This window comes from Urocampus carinirostris, chromosome 3 (genome assembly GCF_059441175.1).
Source record: "Urocampus carinirostris isolate Australia breed hairy pipefish chromosome 3, RoL_Ucar_1.0, whole genome shotgun sequence".
Lineage (NCBI taxonomy): Eukaryota > Metazoa > Chordata > Actinopteri > Syngnathiformes > Syngnathidae > Urocampus > Urocampus carinirostris.
In genome coordinates this window covers 48,508,768-48,531,026 of record NC_142351.1, presented here as the reverse complement: position 1 = coordinate 48,531,026, position 22,259 = coordinate 48,508,768, and the positions used below count along the sequence as shown (strand labels likewise).

The following is a 22,259-nucleotide window of genomic DNA, read 5'->3' as shown; positions in this document are numbered from 1 at the left end:
CGGGGGAATACAGTATTGATGAGCCCTATTGTTATTTTTTTATTTTTTTTAACCACCACATGATGGAACTGCTCCCTCTCGGGAGACTGAGGAGAGAACGCTGCTCGGGTGCCCTTAAATTAAAGTGAATTCCTTCAATTTTATTACACAAGTATAACGAAACTTGAGCACCACAAGTGCACGCATAAATAGGAATAAGAAAATAACTACAATAAAAAATAGAATTGTTTTGGTTTGAACAAATTTATTGACACTAATAACAGAAAACAATCTTGACAATCTCAACAGCAATCAAGCACATTCAATAAAAAATAGAATAAAATAAGGTGAGACGATTATCGGCTACATATAAATTGTTTGAAGAGGTGAAAACATGCTGTCATATGGCAGTGAAATATGATGATTAATTCCGGTTCAGTTTTGAAGTGCAAATTCGAGTTGAGAAAGGTGGTAGCTCTTGGGAAGAAGCTGTATCTGAGTCTATTTGTTTTGGCTGCTATGGCCCTGTAGCGCCTACCAGAGGACAGCAAGTTGAACAAATGGAAGCGAGGATGTGTGTAGTCTCTGATGATGTTTTTTGCCCTTCCCAGGCACCGGAGTTATAGATGTGGACAGGAGTGGTAGGGGGCGGCCGATGATCCTCTGCGCGTGTGGGTCACCATCTGCAGTCTCTTTCTGTCTGCTTCTGTACAGCTTGAATGCTCTCAATAGCTGACCGATAAAAAGTCACCAGCAGGTTGATTTTTAAGTTGCTCCTTCCTGAGCACTTTCGGGAAGTGTAGCCTCTGCTATACCCTTTTCAGCACTGCTGAGGTGATGGCTGTCCAGGAGAAGTCTGCAGAGAATTGGACCCCGAAGACTCCACTCGCTCTTCGCCGTTGATATACAGGGGTTAAGGGGCTGCCTTATTCTGGCGGAAGTCCAGGATCAGTTCCTTGGTCTCATCAATGTTCAGTACCAGGTTTTTGAGGACTCACAAAGTCCGAGTACCTCATCTCTGTGGCCCGACTTGTCCCCCTCTGTGATCAGCCCCACCACCGTTGTGTTGTCTGCAAACTTCACAATGATGTTCTCAGGGTGGGTGGGTCTGCAGTCGCAGGTGTAGAGGGAGTAGAGCAGAGGACTCAGGACACAGCCTTGGGGTGAGGGTAAGGATGAAATGTGGATACACAGCTTCACGTGCTGGGGTCGGTTGACCAGAAAAGCCCCTGGGAATGATTTTAGTATGAAAAATCACCACTAAATGGCAACAGTGGCTTTGATCAGATCTTTGTCCACACCCCTTCCTCGTGATACTTTCTCTAACCAGCGATTGAGAGTGTGCCCCCGAGTGACAGAAATTGTGTGGTCACATCACTGGAAACATCAAGCGCTGAAATGTTCTTGCAAAGTTCATGCATCATTCGTGCATGAAAAGCACCATAGTGAAACTTCAGCTTGGAATGCATCCTTTCACAAAAAGCCAACCTAAATTTAAATGTCTAGTGTGAGGTTGTAGGTTCGATTCCCTGCTCCTTAGATGACCTTGAGCAAGACACTTGAATCTAATGCCCCCGATATTCATGTAGGCGCCCCGCATGGCATTGCTACTATCGGTGTGTGAGAATGGCTAAGTGTTAAGCACATTGGAAAGCGCTTTGGTAGGTCTTTAGTGACTTGAAAAGAACTATATAAATAAAGACCTTTTAACCATTTACTTAGCAAAGAAGCACACTAGGGCCTCAAATTGGTCAAAGCGTCACCACTTTAAGTGCTGAGTCATATGTCAAATCCGTCTGAGCCTTAAAGACTTTTAAGGTCTAAGTAGTGACAGACGGTGTATTGTCACTAGGGAACGGACAACAAAACCGTGACCTGGACTCACGTGTAACAAGCTGACCTGACCTCTTCAAAGGAGCTTTACGGAATTTGTAACTTTGTGTCTCCTTGCCACCATCTCCTGGCTTGTCAGTTAACTCATTGATGATGCGTGTGCAAGCACTGTACGTGCATTTCTGAGCTCGAATGAAGTCTTATTTTCTTCATCTTTCTCTGGGTTTGGGTTAGGGTTTGAAATCTACTTAAAGCTGGTCTTTTCATACTTTCACTATTTTCATGGGAACAGTGGAAGATGGGGAATCATGCGGCTCTTTGAACTCAGTTGGGCACTAATGGAGGAAATATATCGTCTTTTTAGACACCTCAAACTACGCACCCCACCTTCAATGATTGGATTACAAAAACTAACACCCACACTGACATAAGGAACGAGAAAACATTATAGTATAATATCACATCCCATAAAATCTTTGGTTGGTCTCTGCCCTGTCTGGAGTACATAACCAGCTCTCTGTACCGCACCAAAGCCAACATTATTAAGACTCCTAATACCCCTACCACCACTTCTTTGACCTGCTAACCTCTGGCAAACAAGGACTGAAATGCTCAGAGACAGTTTCTTCACCAGGGCCATCACCACCCTAAATAAGTAAACGAGAAAAAATACATATCCTGCCTGATGTAAAGTGAAAATGGTCCACCTATTCAATAGTCACTATTGAATAGTGGTTTGTGCCCGGAACCCGAGTACGAGTGTTTTATTATCCCGCCTGTTACAGTGGCGTCACATTTAAATGTAAGAAGTTTCCACCTGCAAATGGATGTTGCTGACTAAACTTAAACAGGAAAAACGGTACAAAAGTCTGCATGCATTATTACCATCTAGGGCAACCACTCAGATTACCAAACTGCCTCTGTATACAAAAACGATATTTACATTTAGTAGGGGCGGGCGGGTTGATCCAAATATCAAGATTATCGAAACAAAGCAAGTATTTAGAACGGATCGATACTAATGTCCTGCAATGATACTTCACCCCTCCTCCACTTTCCTCAAAGTGACGCTTCTATATGTAGATAGCGCAGTACCTCTCCCTGAAGCAGCACACTCGGCCATTGAGTTTATAACTGTTTGCTGCATCTTTCCTGCCAGGCAGAGAGGGCCAAATCTACGCACGTACTTTTATCATTAGCTACATATGACAGAAGCAAACAGGAAGCGTCGTGCAGTGGCTCAGGAGGTAGAGCGCTCGTCTTGGGATCAAGAGATCGCAGTTCGAATCCCGGCTCCTCCGTGTTACATGTCGAAGTGTCCTTGGGTAAGACACGGATCCCCAAATGCCCCCAATAAGCAGGTTAGCGCCTTACATGGGAAATGTGAAGCACACTGTAAAGCGCTTTGGGAAGTCTTGACTTGAAAAGCGCTATATAAATGCAGATCATTTCATTTAATTTCATTTTTAACAACAGAAAAGGTCAACACCAAGTGTCATTTGTGTTAAGTGGTGCGCTACCTTGATAAATTGACATTAATGCATAAAAAAGTTCACCCCTCAAAGAGCAATGAATTGAAACCAAAACTGTAAACATGTTACTGTTCCTGAACAAAAAACATGTAAATGCTTTTTCACTTTGGCAAGAGCCAAACTGGATTTTTGCTACTTTGCTGATATTTTGGTTAATCTATCTAGGTTATTGCTCTGCTCTGTTGAAGGTTTTTTTTTTTTTTTTTTTTTTTTTTTTTTTTTTAAATATATTTTTTAGGGTTTTTAGATTGTGTATTTTACACCATTTGCACTCCCTGGCTTTATTTTCCAAATATTGTGCACTGGATGTTATAGCCGAGTTATTTTTGGAATTCTGTTACAATGCTACTTTTTTTATTTGCCTCTCTTGGCTTTTGTTCTGAAAGAGTTGTAATATAAATGTGTTTATTTTCTATTGTAAATGTTTAAATTGTAGTCATTTAATAAAATGAACTTTTTTTATTTCCTAAAACATTTGTGCTGCGTTTATTGGAAATGTAAACCAAATCACGGAGGGTTAAACTATCCAATGAACGTGACATTTCCAAACAGAACGTATCAGAATGGATCATCATTGATTGATGCGACCATGAACTGTATATACTTGGATCAGATTGAAACTAAAATTCAAAGTATCGCCCACCCCTAACATTTAGTGTATCACTGCATTCATAAGCAGCCCACTATGTTAGGTAATTTTGTAGCAATAACAGAGTTAATCACACAAACAAACAAATCAAACATTTTGTATTATCTCGGAATTCAGAGAGCAAGCAAACAATTTAGTTCATGGTATCCGAATGAGACGGCATCTATCTTAAATAAATGCGTTCTCAAGGCAGGGTGTCCTTAGAAAAGTGTTCCATGTTTATTGCAAAATATTTTTGTACAGAAACTGAGAAAAACATTACCAGAGGAATAGACAGTAAGGCCAACATCAGACTCCGAGAGCTGAACTGTACAACCACCAAAAGTAACATTTACCGTTTAGTCGTTTATTATCAAATGATTACCGCTAATCACAGTCACCTTCATCGAGGGAAGGTTTGGAAAAGTAAAATGAGAAAAAACAATGTTTTCCTCTCCAGCAACTGAGCATGCTCATAGAACTCTAGATTTGGGACTTCAAAATAACAGCAGTGGAAAATGTTGGATTACGACAGCTTTGAACCCTCGCTCGCTGTGCAATGCCCGCGCATGCCCTCGTGGGATTTTTGGCACCGATGTTGTTCAAAGTAAACCTGAAGCCTGACACACCTCAGACTTTGCAGCTTGAGCCCGATTATTTTTCCTTGAACGTGAAAAATAAAATGAAAATAAAACGAGAGGTGGAGTCATCTCTACCTCGACATTCATAATGTACAAATTTAAACGTTGGCTCTCCCCAAAAAAGGAAATTGAATGAAGCCAAACATCATTTAAAAGCCTTTCAATTGAATATAATCAAAACTTTTCTTTTATAGACAGAAGCCCTTCAAGAAAAACATCAAGACAGCAGAAAGAGGCTGGGGAGTACAATCCAGAGCGCCAGGAGGGAAAATGTTTTTTTTTTTTGTGAAAGGACTTCAGCAGGAAGGTAAACTGTGTAAAATTTAAGAGTGTCCCGATACAACCCTTTCTTTTGTGATGCGATACTAAAATTGCAACTTGGTGTGTTGTTCAAAATACTTGAATTATCACCATTATCTAATACTATATCAGTAGGTATTATACACAGCATCGTTTTTTGTAATTTGTTCTCTCAAATGCAAACTCACAACAGTTTAAATTTAGATGATTATGGGTCCTTAAGTCGATTCTGGTTGATATTGTTTAATATGTTTTGGTTTATACAGAGCCAATAACCTTCAGATGTAATGTTATTTTGATAACATGGTATCAGAAACTGCTAAAAACTGCTTTTGCCTGAACACTACTGGTGGAAATTTCGGATTAAAGCCAATATGAAATCAGTTTTATTTTTTACCTGGGCTGATATCGAGACACCCCTTGTAACAATGTCAGTCTTCGTTTGGAATCGCTCACACATTCACACACAACATATACACCCTCCTGCTTGGTTGAGAGACGTAAACAAACAAAAAGATACTCCCTGTTAGGGGATAAATAGACAGACAGTGTAGCCAGCTGCATGTCAGGAGCTTCTTTTTCTTTCCATTAAATAGGACCACGTCCAACATTCATTTCCCTCATGACAACAGTGATGAAAACACATCATGTGACGCGGCAACTTTAGACCTTTTTATGGATCTCACAAGTGCTTTTTTTGTGAAAGATACCCTGAGTAAGAGGACATAGGCTTGGGGTGTATTACAGTAGAATAAAAAAAACACTTTTTCACTCCCCTCCAAGCAAATACAGAAGACATTACCGAGTAATACCACCTTTCACACATAAATACTTTACAAAGAAATTAAAAAAGCACAACAATGACGAATCACTCAGTTGTGTCACAAATATGCATATACCCATGCATATACTGTATAGTGTGTATTTGCCCCTTGCATACAAGCGAGTGGTTGGGGACTATATAGGGCACCCACTGTGGAGACTAATACTGATTATGATTCCAAAATCCAAAAGAAAGCAAAATAGAATTCACAGGACTGATTCTAGGGTGGTGGAGACCTCATTCTGTAAGGCTTTGTAAACAGAACGGAGGCTCAGCCAGAGAGCATGACGGGTAACAAACGTCCAAGTAAAAGCAGCGACATCTAGACAAATGATCAGGTGGGATGGTAATGGGATGCTTTTCCGCAATGTACAAGAAGTCCACGAGCCTTTATGTCAAGGCAGAGGTTGATGAGCGGGAGGGACGCTCAGACGAAGAGCTGAATACGTTCACGGATGGTCTGCCGGCAGATGGGGCAAGCTTTGAGCACGGCGCTGCAGTCGATGCAGGAGGCGTGTCCGCACTGAAAGACCAATTTGATTTGGTTGTCGATGCAGATGGGGCAAGTGATGCGTTCCTCCATCTGCCGGTAGCGAGACTGCAGCTGCTCCAACAAGTTGTGCTGCTCGGAGTTCTCGGTACCGGGGCTGCAGTCCACCTCGGTTTGGTCTGAGGGGAAAAGCGGCAAAGAAGAAAATGTACACCATAGAACCTTGTATGGCGTGTTGTGGTTGCTCTCTTCTACCAGACACAAAAACATAACATTTTTCAAGTTTTCCCAAGACAATGATGGTCATATAAAAAGATGGGAGTTTCTGGTCCAGAAAGTAAAAACCCAAACGCAGTTTGGATTCAGCCACAACTAGTTCCAAGTAAAGCAGCTCCTGATTTATAAAAGTAAGTTACTATCATGAAAGGGCCACCTCTGGATATTCGGGCAGCAACTAACGACTATTTTAATCGTTGACCATTCACTGGCTATTAAAATGATTAGATGAATAATTTGATTAAAAAAAACTTTGTCTTAAATTAAACAAATATGTGCATTTTGTGAAATAAATTCAGTTGTCAACTGTAAAGCCTGTAACCAAAGAACTTAACGGTTCTCAACAGTTTCAAATCAAACAGACTTTGGACTGGCATAACGGTGAAGCCCGGTTTTATAGTAGAATATATATATCTAAAATGTACAGTACATGTCATCAAAACCATATTGGTTTAAATGTGACTTGAATCTTACCGAGGCGAGTCAGACGTTATGTTCAACTCTTTTTAAAGGTTCATGCAACACCGAGGTACTGCCATGATAAGCAAGGTCTGCTTTGCAAAGTTTGCTAGTCGTTTTTTTTTTTTTAATTCGCCGTTTCTCATCTATAATGCTTCTAAACTTTAGAAGTTTTAGTAGGCGTATTTGATATAGAAGTAGTCATGTATTTATGTTACCACTTGACACAGAGACTATTGCGCATGAGCAACTCTCAGCAGAGATCATAATCATCACTTTGTTGGAAAAACGTGACCGCCAACAATAGTCAACAATGGAATTCATTCTCACCTTTTACTGTTATCATTTTTTTTGCAGCCCTACTCGATATGCAAATGAAGAACAGCAACATATCATTGAGTGATTTTGAAAATAAATTCTTAATAGGAATTATAATTATTTGATGTGTTCATGCGACTGTGCCCTGCAACTTGGCTGGCAACCGGTTCAGGGTGTCCCTTGCTCACTGCCCAAATACAGCTGGGATGGGCTCCAGCACCCCCACGACCCTACTGAGGATAATCCGTGCAGATAATGAAAAGAGTTTGTGTTCATAAATTATTTAGGTCTAATTATGGCTTTTGACAGCTTGTGCGTAAATGTCCAGCGACAAGTCAAGATCAGGCCAAGAACATTCAATATTCTTGATTTATCTGCACACCCCTCAATGACAGACAGATATTCTAATGGAAGTGCCCACTCCTGGAAATGATCGCCTGAATTATAATTCACTCAGATGCATGCATTATCTACAAGGCTTATTAATTATATTGCTTTTGAATTAAAATAAATTAGAACGTTTTCCCTTTACAAATAATTTACTGATTAATTGACATAGTGATCAATAGATTATGATCATAATAAAAAGGATTAGTTGTACACCGAAAATAGTTTCTTTCACCTCTAAAACAACCACTTTTCAGAAGACGCTCCAAAAAGGGTCAGACTAATCCTTTAACCATTGACATTACATTCTGCTAACAAAGTAAGTTTTTTTCTAAAATGTCAGCTTGGTCAATGATTTGTAAATGAATAAATAAATAACTTACGATAAGGGATAGTATGGGTATACTAAAGCGTGATTGTGTTGGCTTACCTTGTCGAATTTTCTTGGTAATTGTGACTTGGCATTTAATGCATTTCTTCATTCGATGGGCGCACTCTGCAGAAAGACCGGACACAATATGCCCCAAATGAAAGTTTAAGAATTGTCATAGGCTTGTTGTATGGTATTAAAAACTATGTATTTGACATGCAAACAAAATTTTGAGGGAGCAAACCATGAATTTAAAAACATCTGTGTTCTGATAGAACAGGTAAGGTGTGGTAAAGTAGTGCTAAACATGGCTAACAATGTTTTGCATAATTTTGCTGCAAATAAAATCAACAGAACTATTGCAAGCCTTTTATCATTTTAATAATGCTGATTTTGGTACAATTTGGTACTGTGACTGAAAATAGTTTGATGATGATATAAGTCCTAATGTTGTCTGTATCCTTACTGGTCTAGTGATTTCCTTTTGTATCCAATGCTATGCAATTGTGATCAGTGATATGCGCTAATGTTACACTCTTTAATAGTTTTTTTTTTTTTCAGTTTAAGCCCTTAAGGTTTTAATTCCATGTGCCTTATAGATGGGGAAAAAAAAAAAAATCACAAAAGACTTTAGGGGGTGCGCCATATAATCCCAATGCGTTTTTTAGTGCGGAAAATATGGTACTTTGGAACTAATACCATTAACACTATTAACAAATAATTGTTGTTATAACTGAAATCATTGATTGTGTAGATTTTCAATGTCAGAAACCTGAACTCACCCTCACAGGCCACACTATGCTGGCAGGGGCAGAAGAGAACCAGCAGCGCCAGTTCCGAACAGATCAGGCATTCACTGGGACCCGGTAGCGTAGGAAGAACCAGATTTGTCATGGTGTTGGGAGTCGTGTGAACACGCCGCAGGTTAGCCGCGCTCGGGCCTTGGCCACAAGATATGGATTGCAGGCGTTGCAATCTGAAAGGTGAAGACCCACGCCGTTTGTAACGCAGTCAACTGACCTTGTGCGTTATACGTATTTGTGTCTTGTAATTTTTCAACCTGAACTTCTCAGAGAAGCTTTTGATGAGTTGCAGCATGGCGCTGTCTGCCACCAGGTCAAGAGGGTTCTTCCCCTTGTGGTTGGCGTAGCTGATGTCGGCCCCCTCCTGCGCCAGGAAGCAAGCGATGCCTAACCCAACATTGAGCTCAGTATTCCCGAGGAGGCCTGAAGCCTTGAGCTGTGAGGACATGTGATAAAGCAAAAGAGAGCATGGGAAAGGGATAAAACCCTCAAGACATTCTTGTGTGAAATTGGCTGATGAACAGTCATGCTGAAAAAAAAGACACCAAAAGATAAGAGAGGAACTAACAGGTTTACGTGTTTAAGTTTTCTAACTGAAAATAGAATCTAAGGCTTTATGCCAAACTTATTCCCCACGGGCCGGATACAGCCCGTTGGATGATCTAATCGTTATCCAGAATTCACGTCTGACTAAAATCTTCCTTGTTATACGATCGGTTTTGCAGGATCCAAAGTCATTGACGCAACCATTAAACGTTCACGCAGGTACCGACAACAGTGTCCTGCGTGGTTTATCAGCGAGGTAAGACCCTTGCAACCCCCCTGCATTAAATTGCCAAATCGTTTAGTCCGTTAATTTGTTGGTTGCAGCCACTAGTTCATTTCCTTTCATTTTTGCCAGTGCACATTGATTACATTACGTACAGTACAGTATTTAATTTCCAGCCATGGGTCCTACTAACAGAAGGAGAGCCAGGGCTCCACTCATTGTCGAGAAGAAGCGAAATATCGTAGCAAAATATGAAAGTGGGAGTAAAGTTCAGATTTGGCGGGGGAATAAGGACGAAGCATGTCTACAACGGTGGAGACGGGTACCACCATTTTATCAATGAGGACGACGGCGATAAATGAAGATATGGCAAAACTTCTAAGGATACCAGAAAAAGAGCTCGGAGGACACAATCACGTATGCTTTTGTATGCAAGAAGGCCTGAACGATCTGGGGGTTTACTAAAGGACCAGCTGGGGACGCCTTTGTGTGTAGTTTGAGGTATCCTTAAAAAGATTACAATTAAACATTTTCCTCTATTAAGTATGTATTAACAATGTCCAACTGAGTTCAGAGAGCCTGCATGTATATTTTTTTCAAAAACGCCTACCATTTATTGTACTTTTAACATCAGTGTTTCGGCCACGGGGCACATTATGTTGGAAGAAAGGAGGCAAGGTAAAACGAGGGAGGAGAGTGATTTCGTGTGTGTGCCAGAGGTTTTTCTTTCTTTGAGGATGAAAATGGTATTCAAGTGCGTCTAGAGAGACACGTACGGGCACGCGGCACACAGACAAGCTTGACACAGGCTGCAATGAATACTTCAGTCAGAAGATGGCATTAGCAAGTAGAATATTTTGAAGTTACACACACCATCTTTAAGAAAGTGTTTCCCTGCTGGAGAAAACTGCAGGCGTTTATCACAATAAAGCCAGAGGCGGATGGTCAATGGAGATGTTTGATGGAAACTATTGAACATTTTAAAAACATTCTGAGATCTAGACAGAAAAAACAACAGGTGGATTGTTACTGGATCATTGTTTTATGCGTCCAGTGACTGAACTGGCACAGTGAGTGGAAAAGCAAAACAGACTTTAGCAGACTTTAATTTTATCATTTTTATTTACTCGTTTTGTTCTTGGCTAACAAAAGATTTGTACTTAACAGTAACTTCATCTTTTGCGGTTCTTTAGCATTATTTCTAGTTTTATTTCTACTATGTGATATACATTTATGAACATTGACTGGACATTAGTGTACCTACAGGGCAATTACAGTTGATTTAATGGGGGTTTGGTTGCTTTTGATGACCTTAGAACAGATTAATTCAATTTATTTCAGTTATGAACCGTGTTTCAATTTACAATAGTTTCATTGTACGTCACTGCTGGAGCAAATTACATTCATAAGTAGAGGTACCACTGTATGTCATAAAAAGAAGCAAGTCTTTTAGTTCATTTTTGCCAAAATGTGTTTTTTAGACAAATGCTCTCAGGCCAGTGTTGAGTCTGTACAGTGTGGTGAGTTGGTTCAGGTGTAAAACTACATTCACTCAACTCAGTTGTAAAGCAGTGAAACACATTCAATGCCAAACATGAAAATCCTTTTCCCATATTATGTAGGGTAAGTTACTGATGGAGGCAAAACAATTGGGTTTACATTGTTTGACTGAGAGCAGAGTGTTGGTTTGGCCCCAGACCCAAACTGGGTTTGACATCCCGGATTTAAAATTACAGTGTGCAATATTTAGCTGCTTCTAGTGGTTCAAAAAAAATGTTATTTAGTAAAAAAAAACAACAACAACAACAACATTGATTTGAATATTAGGCAAACATACATTAACTATCATACCATCATGGCCGTCATTTTTGTCACAAAAGCTAGATGCGAGGAAAGTTCTTTTGTAAAATTCTCACATCCATATCCTTTTCTTTTGCAGTATTTTTGATTATTTTCATTACCATCACATTTCTGACGGATTGTAAAAATCCGGTAAAAGCAGACGTCATTGGATCAGTACTTTTGCGGGTCTTGGAACGGACTAGCGCAATTCAAACATTCAAAATGCGTCTTTACTCACAAAGTTTTTAGGTTATGAAGCTACTCCTAGAATAAACAAAATTCGTAAGTAGAGGTACCACTGTATCATCACATTGTGCTGCTTCGGCTTCACATACACTTAAGTTGGGAAGATTTCCACAGCCCTAATTTGATCTCGCAACCAGATGTACTCATGGAAAGAGTACATTGCGAGCCATACATTCCCGACCCCTGCACTAGAGCTTTGTCAACAACTGGATAGCGTTTCAATGGTTAATCAAGCACATCCAAGGCCGACTTTTCTGGATTTAGTAAGAGTAAAGATCTCAGATGGATTTGTTACTGTAGAGCAGCAGTATTTAAAAAATGTAAAAACTGTCTTTAAAAAAAAAGTAGGAGAATTTAAAAAAAATAATAATTGAAAAAAAAAAAAAACCCCAGAAAACAAACACATTATTTTATGACGATTTGCGTACACTTGGGGCTGACAGCAAGACGCTCTAAAACAGCTTCCATTTTCTGAGGGAAGAAGAATTTTCATGTTTTAGGCGATGGGCAAAGTTTTTCAGTCTAGTGCTGCTTTGGGTTAAAACATTTGGCCTGGTTAAAGAAAATTTTAATTTTTTATATCTGCAATTTGAATCTAATACATCTGCAATATACAAGGGAAAAAAGGTAAAGTAGACCCATCCAATCCTTCTCATTTGCACCTATGACTATACATCTAATATCTACATGTAGATGTTGCATTTAATTTAATTTGTTGATAAAAAGATTCATTTAATCAAATTTGTCCTGAAACAAAGCAAACAATCATAAGGTCTTTGTTTTTAGGCACTAAATTTAATAACATGCATTGCAAAACTCAGAATGCACAATGACTAGCTCAGATTTATTTTTTGCATGGAATTTGATAATATCTTGAGAAATAAAATACATAATTGAAAAAGTACAGAACAATATATTTAAAATATATTTAAATGGCCTTGAATGCAGTACACATTAATGCTTCAGAAAAAATAAATTTTATGGGGAGTTTACATAAAGGGACACAGGGGACAAGAGTGCGACAAAAAAAAAAAAAAAAAAAAATATATATATATATATATATATATATATATATATATATATATATATACATATACCAGCACGGCGGCGCAGTGGTTAGCGCGTGTGCGGCACAGTTCTGAGGTTGTGGGAACCTCCTGCGTGGGTTCAAATCCAGCTCCCGACCTTACTGTGCGGAGTTTGTATGTTCTCCCCGTGCTTGCGTGGGTTTCCTCCGGGCACTCCGGTTTCCTCCCACATTCCAAAGACATGCATTCCAGGTGAATTGGCCGGTCCAAATTGTCCCTAGGTGTGAATGAGCGAATGAGTTGTCTGTCCCCGTGTGCCCTGCGATTGGCTGGCAACCAGTTCAGGGTGTCCCCTGCCCACTGCCCGATGATTGCTGGGATGGGCTCCAGCACCCCCGCGACCCTACTGAGGATAATCGGTGCAGCTGATGAGATGAGATGAGATATACATATACATACACACATATATGAGATATATGATGTATATATCATATATGTTATCTTACATTATATATTTCCTTGCCCTTATGCAGGTTTCAGATCAGGATATGGTGCAAATGTGGCCTGTGCAGTCGTTTGTGACACTTTGTGATTAAGGGCTATACAAACAAATGTGACTTGACTATCATATTTTCTATATATATGTATATTTTCTTTTGCTAGCTTTTTGTTTTTCGGGTACCTGTAGCAGATTGCAGCTAATTATGGTGAGGCTCAAGTTATGGCAAATAATTGCAAATGTCTTAACTTACAGTTTATTATTAGAATGCAGATTTTTGTGTATTACTGGTACACATATTTTGGTGTTTTATTTAAATCAATAATGTACAAGCGCTCCAAAAATTAGTTAAACCACTACCTTAAGACATACGAACCCCACAACATGGCAGTGAACACGGTAAGCTGGAATCCTTATCATTTGAAGGTTTTCATCTTCTGCAGCTCAGATTGTTTTGTAGTAAATTTGTAATATTTCTGTAGTAGTACTTTGTATAAAGAGACAAAGGGAACAAAATTTCCCCCCAAACACATGTTTTTATTAGTAGTTCTTAATTTAATTACTGTTGTTGCCCCCGATAATCAGGTTGGAGCCTTGCATGGCCGACACCGCTATCTGTGTATAAATGCGAGTGTGTGTGTGTGTGTGTGTGTGTGTGTGAATGAATGAGTGTGAAGCACTTTGTAAAGCGCTTCGTGAAGTCTTCAGTGACTTGAATATCGCTACATAAATGCAGGCCATTTCTTTACCATGAAGTGTTTTTTACGACTATGAGTTGGTAAGAAATAAAGGGAATATCACCTGTCGTCGTTGTTTTCTGGTATTTTTAAAAAAAGAAAAATTAAAAAGAAAGAAAGTATATTTTACTTTCTCCAGGAAAAAGGTAAAACTTCTCATTCAATAGAGTGGATTTTCTTTCTTGATTTGGATCGGGGTTTGTGATTAAGGTGGAAGGGTGGGTCAACTAGTCAGACGAGTTGAGAATCACTGTACTGCAGTGTCTGCACGTTTTAGTAATTACAATTTGTATTAAAAATAAATCTGGACTCACTCCAAAGGCTTCACAGGTAAACCCGAGGATTGAAAATAGAAGTGCTTTCTATCTTGTATGTGTGAGCAGTTTTGGCTTGCGGCCAGGATGCTGAACTGTGCTGCAATGTGAGCGCTATTGTAGGCTAGAAAGGGCGCTCTGCATTGTTACAAGGACATCCACACCAACTCATGTGGAAATATTTCAAGTAAAGAATTTGAGGCACAAAGCGAACACTAAGGTCATCGTAACTAGGGGCCTGGCAGGCCTGGCCGGCAGACAAAGCTTCCATCCGTCCATTTTCTCATTCCAAAATAGTTTGTAAGTTGACATTGGGGAAGAGAAGGATTTTGCTTCGACTGTGCAGTCAGTTGCAGCACACAACCATTCACACTCGCTTTCATAATAAAGGGCAATCTAAAAACTACCCTGTAGCTCTGCACATTAAATTCAGCTACTGGCAAGCACAAAACTTTAATTGATAATCAACAAAATGCAAACTCTTCCTGAACGATAGACAACACGAAAAAGAGCTTAAAAAACGTAGAAGTAGTCATGTTGTACGAAACTGTTGAGTGACTATTATTGCCATTGCCTCAGAGAATTGAAAAAAGCACAAGACCTCTTTTAGAAGTCACAGATTGAGTGTGGTTTCTGTCCAACTTTTCGACATCAGAAATCATAAAGTCCCCCGGGGATGAGCAATGTGATCGTTTTCTTGCTGAACGCAGCCACAGGAAATCTTCAGGGCTCCATTTTTTCCATGCTTGTTATAAATAGTTGCATTTACAAAACTCACTATTTCCAGGATTATTTACAGCCTACCCATCTTCACGTTTTGACTAAAGCTGCAATGTGACCAAAGTACAAAATGCAATTTCACATACACAAAATCGAATGAAAATACTACTGCTGTTTTTGCACCTCAGTCTCCAATGTCGTGCCCCGTTAAGACAGCTGTGGTGCCCGCAGACCTGTTCTGAAAATAGCTCACCAGTGCTGGGTCATTGTAAATCAAATGACATCAAAAACGGTCAAACTAATAACCAATAAAAGGCTCCAGTTCAGAAAGCAGGTGAACCGTAAATGGTCATTTGTAATGTAATCTTCACTTAACATACTTAATATGCCTATCCACATGGAAGGAAAAAAAACATGTATACTTAGGTTTTTAACTCATTCTTCTAAACTGGAGATCAAAATTAGAAAACCTCTTTAAAAAATGTAATAATCGTTTAGGAATGATACCATCTTTACTGCTCAACAGTTAGAGGGCATTTGGTTGTGTCTATTCGATGCTACTACAACAAGTTTTGACAAAATAGATGTAGCATTTCAACAAAAAAACTGTATTTGCCAAGAATGCACTGATCAAAATTAGGGAACACTTTCAGGTGCCTCCCATGTAAAGAATCTTCTTGAAGGTGAAAATGTTGAATTAATGGCATGGCCTGCCCAGAGTCCTGATCTCAACCCAATAGAGAACCTCTGGAAAATCATTGGTTACAAAGTTTTGGTCAAGAAACCTGCTACAATCACCAAACAGGGGAGGAGGCTGGAAGAATAATGGACCAAAATCACACCAGAACTGTAAGAGGGACTAGTGCTATCCTGCGGTTGCAGATTTGCTGAAGTCATTCACAGCAGAGGCCTGTACACTTCTTACTTATTGCTGACTGTTGCAACCTTCAGATTTTTTTTCCATGCGTAAGTCATCGTTCTCTAATTTTAATCAGTGCGTTTTCTGAAAAAAAAAATTGGGGGGTGAAAAGCCTTTAGTCATTTTGTGTAAAAAAAAGTGCTGTAGTACCATGATATAGACACAATACAATGTAATTTAACTGTGGAACAGTGGAGATGGTATTGTTTTAAAAGCTTTTTTGGGGGGAAGTTGAACTTAAATTTTGATCTCCAGTATACAATAAGTTAGTATACCAAACACTCACACAGCTTATCTATTTTATTTTAATTTTAAATAGTCTTTTAAGATGTCATGTATGTTTTTAGTGTTGGATTTCCCCCCAGAATACGACTTATACTCCAGGTGTGACTTATATATGTTTTTTTTCTTAGTTATGCATTATTTTTGCAGGTGCGACTTATACTCCGAAGAGACTTATGGTCTGGAAAATACAGTACTATTTTAATGTGTTTTTAGTAATCAGAAAGATGTTTTATGATTAGTTGGGGTTCTTGTTGATCTTTTTGGGACGTTGTGAACGGGCCAATTAGTTTTTAATTATTTCAGGAAAATTTGCTTGTTAAAGCATTTCGAGCAAGCGCTATCTTGGAACAAATTAAGCTGGTATGGAAAGGTACCACTGTTGACATTTTGCCTCTTTCATAAAGCAGCCATACACACTGTGAACACGATGGCCCTTCAAAGGCTAGCCCACCCCGGGCCCAGTTACTCACCCTGCAGTAGAGACCCGTTGGGGGGCAGCCGTCGCCACTCTCCTCAGCGCCACTGCCGCTACCCACGGCAGGGCCAAGCGTCATGTTGGCCAGCTGTGGTCGCAACAGGGCCACGTGCATGGCTGTGTCTCCATCCTCATCTTCCATGTTCACGTCGGCACCTTCGACCACTAGGAGATGGATCATGTCAGTGTGGCCCTGCGTTACCGCTAACTGCAGCGGCGTCTGATTGCGATTGTTGCGGATGTTGATGTCGCAGCGTCCCTGTGGCGAGAACAATTTTTCTTTATCTGTCATGACATTGCCAATGTCACCAGATGTTTTACGCTTTTACCTCTTTGATGAGGATCTCAGCGACATCACGGTGATTATTGAGGGACGCGAGATGCAAGGCAGAGAAGCCATCGTCCTTCTTGACGTCCACCAGTTGCCGTGCTCGTCCTAGAATCTTCTCGGTGGCCCTGTTAGGATATCGAATAAAGCTGATCTGATTTGCAATTGTTTAAAAATGTCAGTATTTCAATTACAAAAAAACTGTACACAATGTTTATGTCAGGCCACTTAACCAAATTTTTTTAACCCATTGAGACCCCCACGTGTCAAAAGTTTGTCAACCCTAGACCTAAAATATCTAGTTGATTACAATTATATTGATGTAGATTTCAGTACTCTGCACCTTTTTTTTAATTACTTTCCACCATTTTACAGAACTACACACTTGTTATTGGGCTTAACTGTACTATTCCTGTACTGTACGAGTAAACACCATTGGTTCATTCTCAGGATCATAAAAACTACTCATAAAGATACTTGGGAGCCATGGTTCCTCTGTATTTAAGAGTACCAAGTAGAAACATGAAGGTTTTTTTGCTGGGGGAATGGACGGCGGCAGAAAGACAGTAGTGACTGCGATAGATCCCCTCACAAATTACCGTTCCCATAGAGCAGGGGTAGGGAACCTATGGTTCGGGAGCCATATATGGCTCGTTTCATAAGTATGTATGGCTCCGAAATGAAATGTAACTATTGCACATCTCTGTCGCGTTCCAAAGTCAAGGGATTTCATCCCGATTTTGGTCCAAATAAAGCCGAAGCAACTTAATGCCAAAGTTTGATAGGAAACCATCTAAACTGATGAATAAAACGCTGGCAAACGACTTTGATTGGGTGAGCAGTACAGGTGGGCGGATCACTGCACAGAGCGCAAGGCACTTCCTTGTCTCTCTCTCGCTGAGTGCAGTCTACACCGAAAGTGAATATGACGATATGCTTAGCGTTTGCAGTAATTTGTGACATTTTTACAAAAGAACTTGCATGCACATTGTTTTGAAACTGTTATTAAGGACAAATTTGACGGAAAAAAATTGCCTCAACACTCTTAACTGAAGGTGGAAGACAAATTGTAAATGGCATATTTACATTGATTTGGTACACAGGATTTGGCATTATCATTTCATACATTTGATTAGATCATCAAATGACACACAGTGAAATAAAATGTCTTGAACAATTAGCTTTTGTCTAGAGAGCGTGTTTGGCAGTTTTTTTGTCAATTTTGTCGGAAAATATATGATGTGGTTCTCTCAATTTCTTTTGAAAACATTTTTTGCTTTAATGGCTCTTTGGGTCAAGAGAGTTCCTGACCCCTGCCATAGAGCAAGGATGCTAATAAAAGCTAAAAACTCTCATATGGCCTGCATGTGTCGAATAAAAATGAGTACTGGCCAAAAGGCAGATGTGTGTTGGAGGTCGTTGGTAGCTGCAGCACAGTTTTGCGTGTGAGTCAATGTGTGATTTAGGTCCATGTATTTTACCGTTTCTTTCCCCAGCCAGGGTCAACTACTACAGAATATATGGGCCACAGTTCTGTTCCAAAATTTATTTACTCTAGCTAGGACATTAATTCCTGGAAATCTTGTAAATGTGGGTGCTTGAAAGTGGTAAATTCTTGCAGATATAGAAAGAATTTATAAAGTGTGTATTGATATTACAATATTTGTTTCTGACATATTCATAAAAGGATCGGTGATGTGTCATAGGTTTTAATGTTTTTCAAACCTATAATTTAAATCATTTATTGCCCAGTTAAAAATCAGTATTTTACATTTATTGTCAATGTGACCAAAATTAAATAAATCTTTGACATTCATCATTGGCATTGAAACAGGAAAAATTAAATGAAAAAATAAAACATAATAATAATCAGCCTTTGCTGTCCATAGCGGTCAATGGCACTGAAATTAAAACCCACATTTTATGTCTGGAGTCATCAATGATGCTGAATGGGTAACCAGGTCAAATGAGTTATTGAATGAGCAAAGTGCCCTTTTTGCCACTTGTGTGCGTTCAGTGCTTATTTTGCTATTATTTACAGGTCTGATTTGTTTTTACCTTTCATATTTGACTTAGGAGGCTAAAATGGAAAACACCCAGTCTAATAATAGAGTCGACATTGATGCTTTAAGGTATAGAGTACCCTGATATTGACAATGATATTACATCACAAATCATTTTAAAATCCCAGAGACAAACTTTGTTAACAAGTACTCAATTTACTTAGGAAAAAATATAAGAATGCTGGTGGTTTTGAGTCTCTTTTTTGTTTTCATGGGATCTCTTTACATAAAACCTTGGGACCATCTTCCACTGTGCGGTTTCGCTTTAATTTGGAAAGAAAGTTCAAATGAGGTCATAAAAGCCCCGAAGCAAAGGAGCTGGGTGGGCTGTGAAAACAGCACATCATATAATTGAGGCAAGTCCCAAGACTTTCTATAGAAATCTTTTCGTTTAGGTTGAAAATAGGCATTTAATTTAGCAGTATAAAACAGTCCAGCGACCCAAATACTTATTTTCACGGTCATACAAATATTAAACACGAGCAGATGTGTGCTAAATCCATTTTTAAAAATTGAACCCTCTTCCACGGAAAATGTCCTGCTCCATATAGTAGGTAAATTGATAAAATCCTGCCCTGTTCCATCTTGGTAAGTAAAACCCTTTTCGTACCGTCAATGTTTCAAATCAATTAAAAAAACGCATCATCACAAAATGCCTCACATAAGCATTGATTTAGCGAAATGAAAATGCAGTCACGTTTTCTCTTTTGTTCAAAAGACGTACAAAAACAGGAACACGAGAATGACCAGCTAAGATGTAGAATATACATTTTCCCCCAAAATAATGAAGTTGACTTACAATTTGTTCCCTTTGAGTGCAGCATGGTGCAGGAGGTTGAAACCTCTGTGGTTCTGTTGCGTAAAGTCAATGTTGGGCACAACAACCAAGATTTCGATGATACTGCGAAAATCTTTGGCTATGGCATCATGCAGAGGCGTGTCCCCATAGGAATCCTGACCAGGTTGGAGGGGAAACAGTGTATTTAGATAAAACCCAAAACATGTATTTACTTCAAGAAAACAAGTACCACATAGATGTATATGTATATTTGCTTAATGAAATATATGAAAAAAAACAATAGGGATACGTACTGTATATCACAAATTAAGGGCAAACTGTACATAAAGTATGATTCTGTAAGGACAAATACATTGATGCTATTGTGGCTCAAAACGTGAAAATGAATTATCTTACCCATTTACAGCTATCATTCAAATCTAATTATCAATTAATTAAAATGTGTTCTCTGAAAAGGATACAAACAATGTTTCTAGTTCCAAATCTAACTTGTTGATTTTACTTCTAGGAAAACAGTCCTCAAAGGCAAAGTAAGAAAACAAAATATAAGCACGTGCCAGTATTTCCACATTCTTAGTTGAGTAGCCAAATCAATTAAGCTGAAAATGGGCTCTTAGTGAGTTCTGAGGTATTTCCAGGAGATACTGCGAAGTATAAGATCCAGGAGAAATGTTAAAAATGTAGGTGGAAAAGTGCAAACGTTTCAAAAGACCCTTCTGACATTTAGGACTGAGCCAAAGTGGGTTATGGCAAGGCCTAAATGAAATGAATAGCATGTAAAAATAAATAAATGTGATGTACAGTATCCAATTATGATGAGTTATCATAGCATTAAGGAAAGTCCTCTCACTTGAAGATTAACGTCGGCTGAGTGTTCAGTGAGCACGCCTACGACATCTGTGAAGCCCTTGTTGACAGCGATATGAAGAGCCGTACACATGGAGTTGTTCAAGAGGTTAACGTTTGCCCCTTTGCTCAACAATAGCCGTGCAATCTCTGCCTGGTTGCTGGATCAATGAAAGAATACACATTTACAAAACAGTCATTTTATATACTTGACTCATTCAGTGCCATATCCTGTAAATGTTTTCTGAAGCATTGTTCCAGAGTGCCCCAAAAAATTGTTTTATTTAAAAACAATGTTATTAAGGCTTTGACGCTTCTAAAAAGTATCAAGCTTCTGGGACTGATTTCAGAATGAAAAGTCACCACTAGATAGCAAGACTGGTGTTGATCAGATCTTTGTAAAAAAATTACTGCCTAGTTTTGCTTTCAGTGTATAGGCAGCTCATATGAAGAGTGGGCGCAGGGATGTGAGAAAAGCAAAAATATAAGTACAGACAGTTAACGCTTCAAAACTTTATTCTTACTAAAAATGATGACGAAGTACCTTCGTCATTATTAGGGTACAGAGGGATGACGTTTCGTGCAAGTCTGAAGTTGACCGAATCACGTGATAACTTCACAGAAAACATTGGGGGCTGAAAAGGTTCATGCATAGTTAATGCATAAGTTGTGTGTTCTTGCAATAAAAACAGTCATTTTGCAAGAAAAATGCCCTTGTGTTTATGGAAAGTAATGTTTAGATATTGGTGGTGTCATAATATATGACACCTCAAATATTAATAACACACACACACACACACGTTTGAAATGCATCCTTTCACAAAAAGCCATTTTTCTTAGTAGTTTTCTCTGAAACAAGTATTTCTTAAAAAAAAAAAATAATAATATGTTTACTATACAATGACCTCATTTGCCACCGGTTTCCATTTGCGTTAGACAATACAGTGCCATTTAGTGGTCAAATAGCACACAATGTACCTTTAACAGGCAGTAACTTCATTATGTTTATTCCCAATCACAGAAGCACTGGATGCTTCCTATAAGGGCATGCTTTCAAAACTCATCTAAGTGGATTATAACCGTTTAAATTTGACGACATTTTTATTGTTTAAAACTAAAAGAAGAAAAAGCAACTGCTTCCTCACCCGAAGGCAGTGTAGTGCAACGCCGTGTCTCCATCTTCATCCTTGACTTCAACAGCACTGTTAGCCTGGAGCAGGGTCTTCACAACTTCCATGTGGCCTTGGTGGGCAGCAACTTGTAGTGCAGTCTTGCCCTGGTTCTTGATATCCACCTGCCAGGAGCATAAGCGCAGTTGAAGATTCATTGGAAGTGGATTGACCCACAGTATGGACAAACTAACTCTGGCGAGGAATTATCTGAGCATGAATTGCAACCACGTTGATGATACACGTGGCACATAATCCTAAGAGGTGTGATCTAGTCGTCACAGTCTGGTATGAATATGTATGATCATTAACACATCCACTATATTTGGATTATATTTTTTCCCTTTTTTTGCTATTTTTTTCCCTTTTATTTTCTTTGTT

At 39.1% G+C, this 22,259-nt stretch overlaps 1 protein-coding gene across 3 annotated transcripts in view; it reads right to left on the bottom strand.

Moving 5' to 3' along the window:
- Positions 1-4,188: 4,188 nt before the first annotated feature.
- The window catches only part of mib2 (MIB E3 ubiquitin protein ligase 2), a 56,405-nt gene continuing 38,334 nt past the window's right edge, over positions 4,189-22,259 (bottom strand). For all 3 annotated transcript variants that reach the window (XM_088332154.1, XM_088332153.1, XM_088332155.1), the window contains 9 exons: positions 21,855-22,003; positions 20,714-20,870; positions 19,864-20,018; positions 17,003-17,129; positions 16,669-16,932; positions 9,097-9,275; positions 8,819-9,012; positions 8,097-8,162; positions 4,189-6,405 (listed from right to left, as the gene is read on the bottom strand). In XM_088332154.1, coding sequence (XP_088188280.1) covers positions 6,164-6,405; positions 8,097-8,162; positions 8,819-9,012; positions 9,097-9,275; positions 16,669-16,932; positions 17,003-17,129; positions 19,864-20,018; positions 20,714-20,870; positions 21,855-22,003 — 1,533 coding nt within the window. In that variant the 3' untranslated portion in view covers positions 4,189-6,163. The remainder of the gene's footprint in view (positions 6,406-8,096; positions 8,163-8,818; positions 9,013-9,096; positions 9,276-16,668; positions 16,933-17,002; positions 17,130-19,863; positions 20,019-20,713; positions 20,871-21,854; positions 22,004-22,259) is intronic.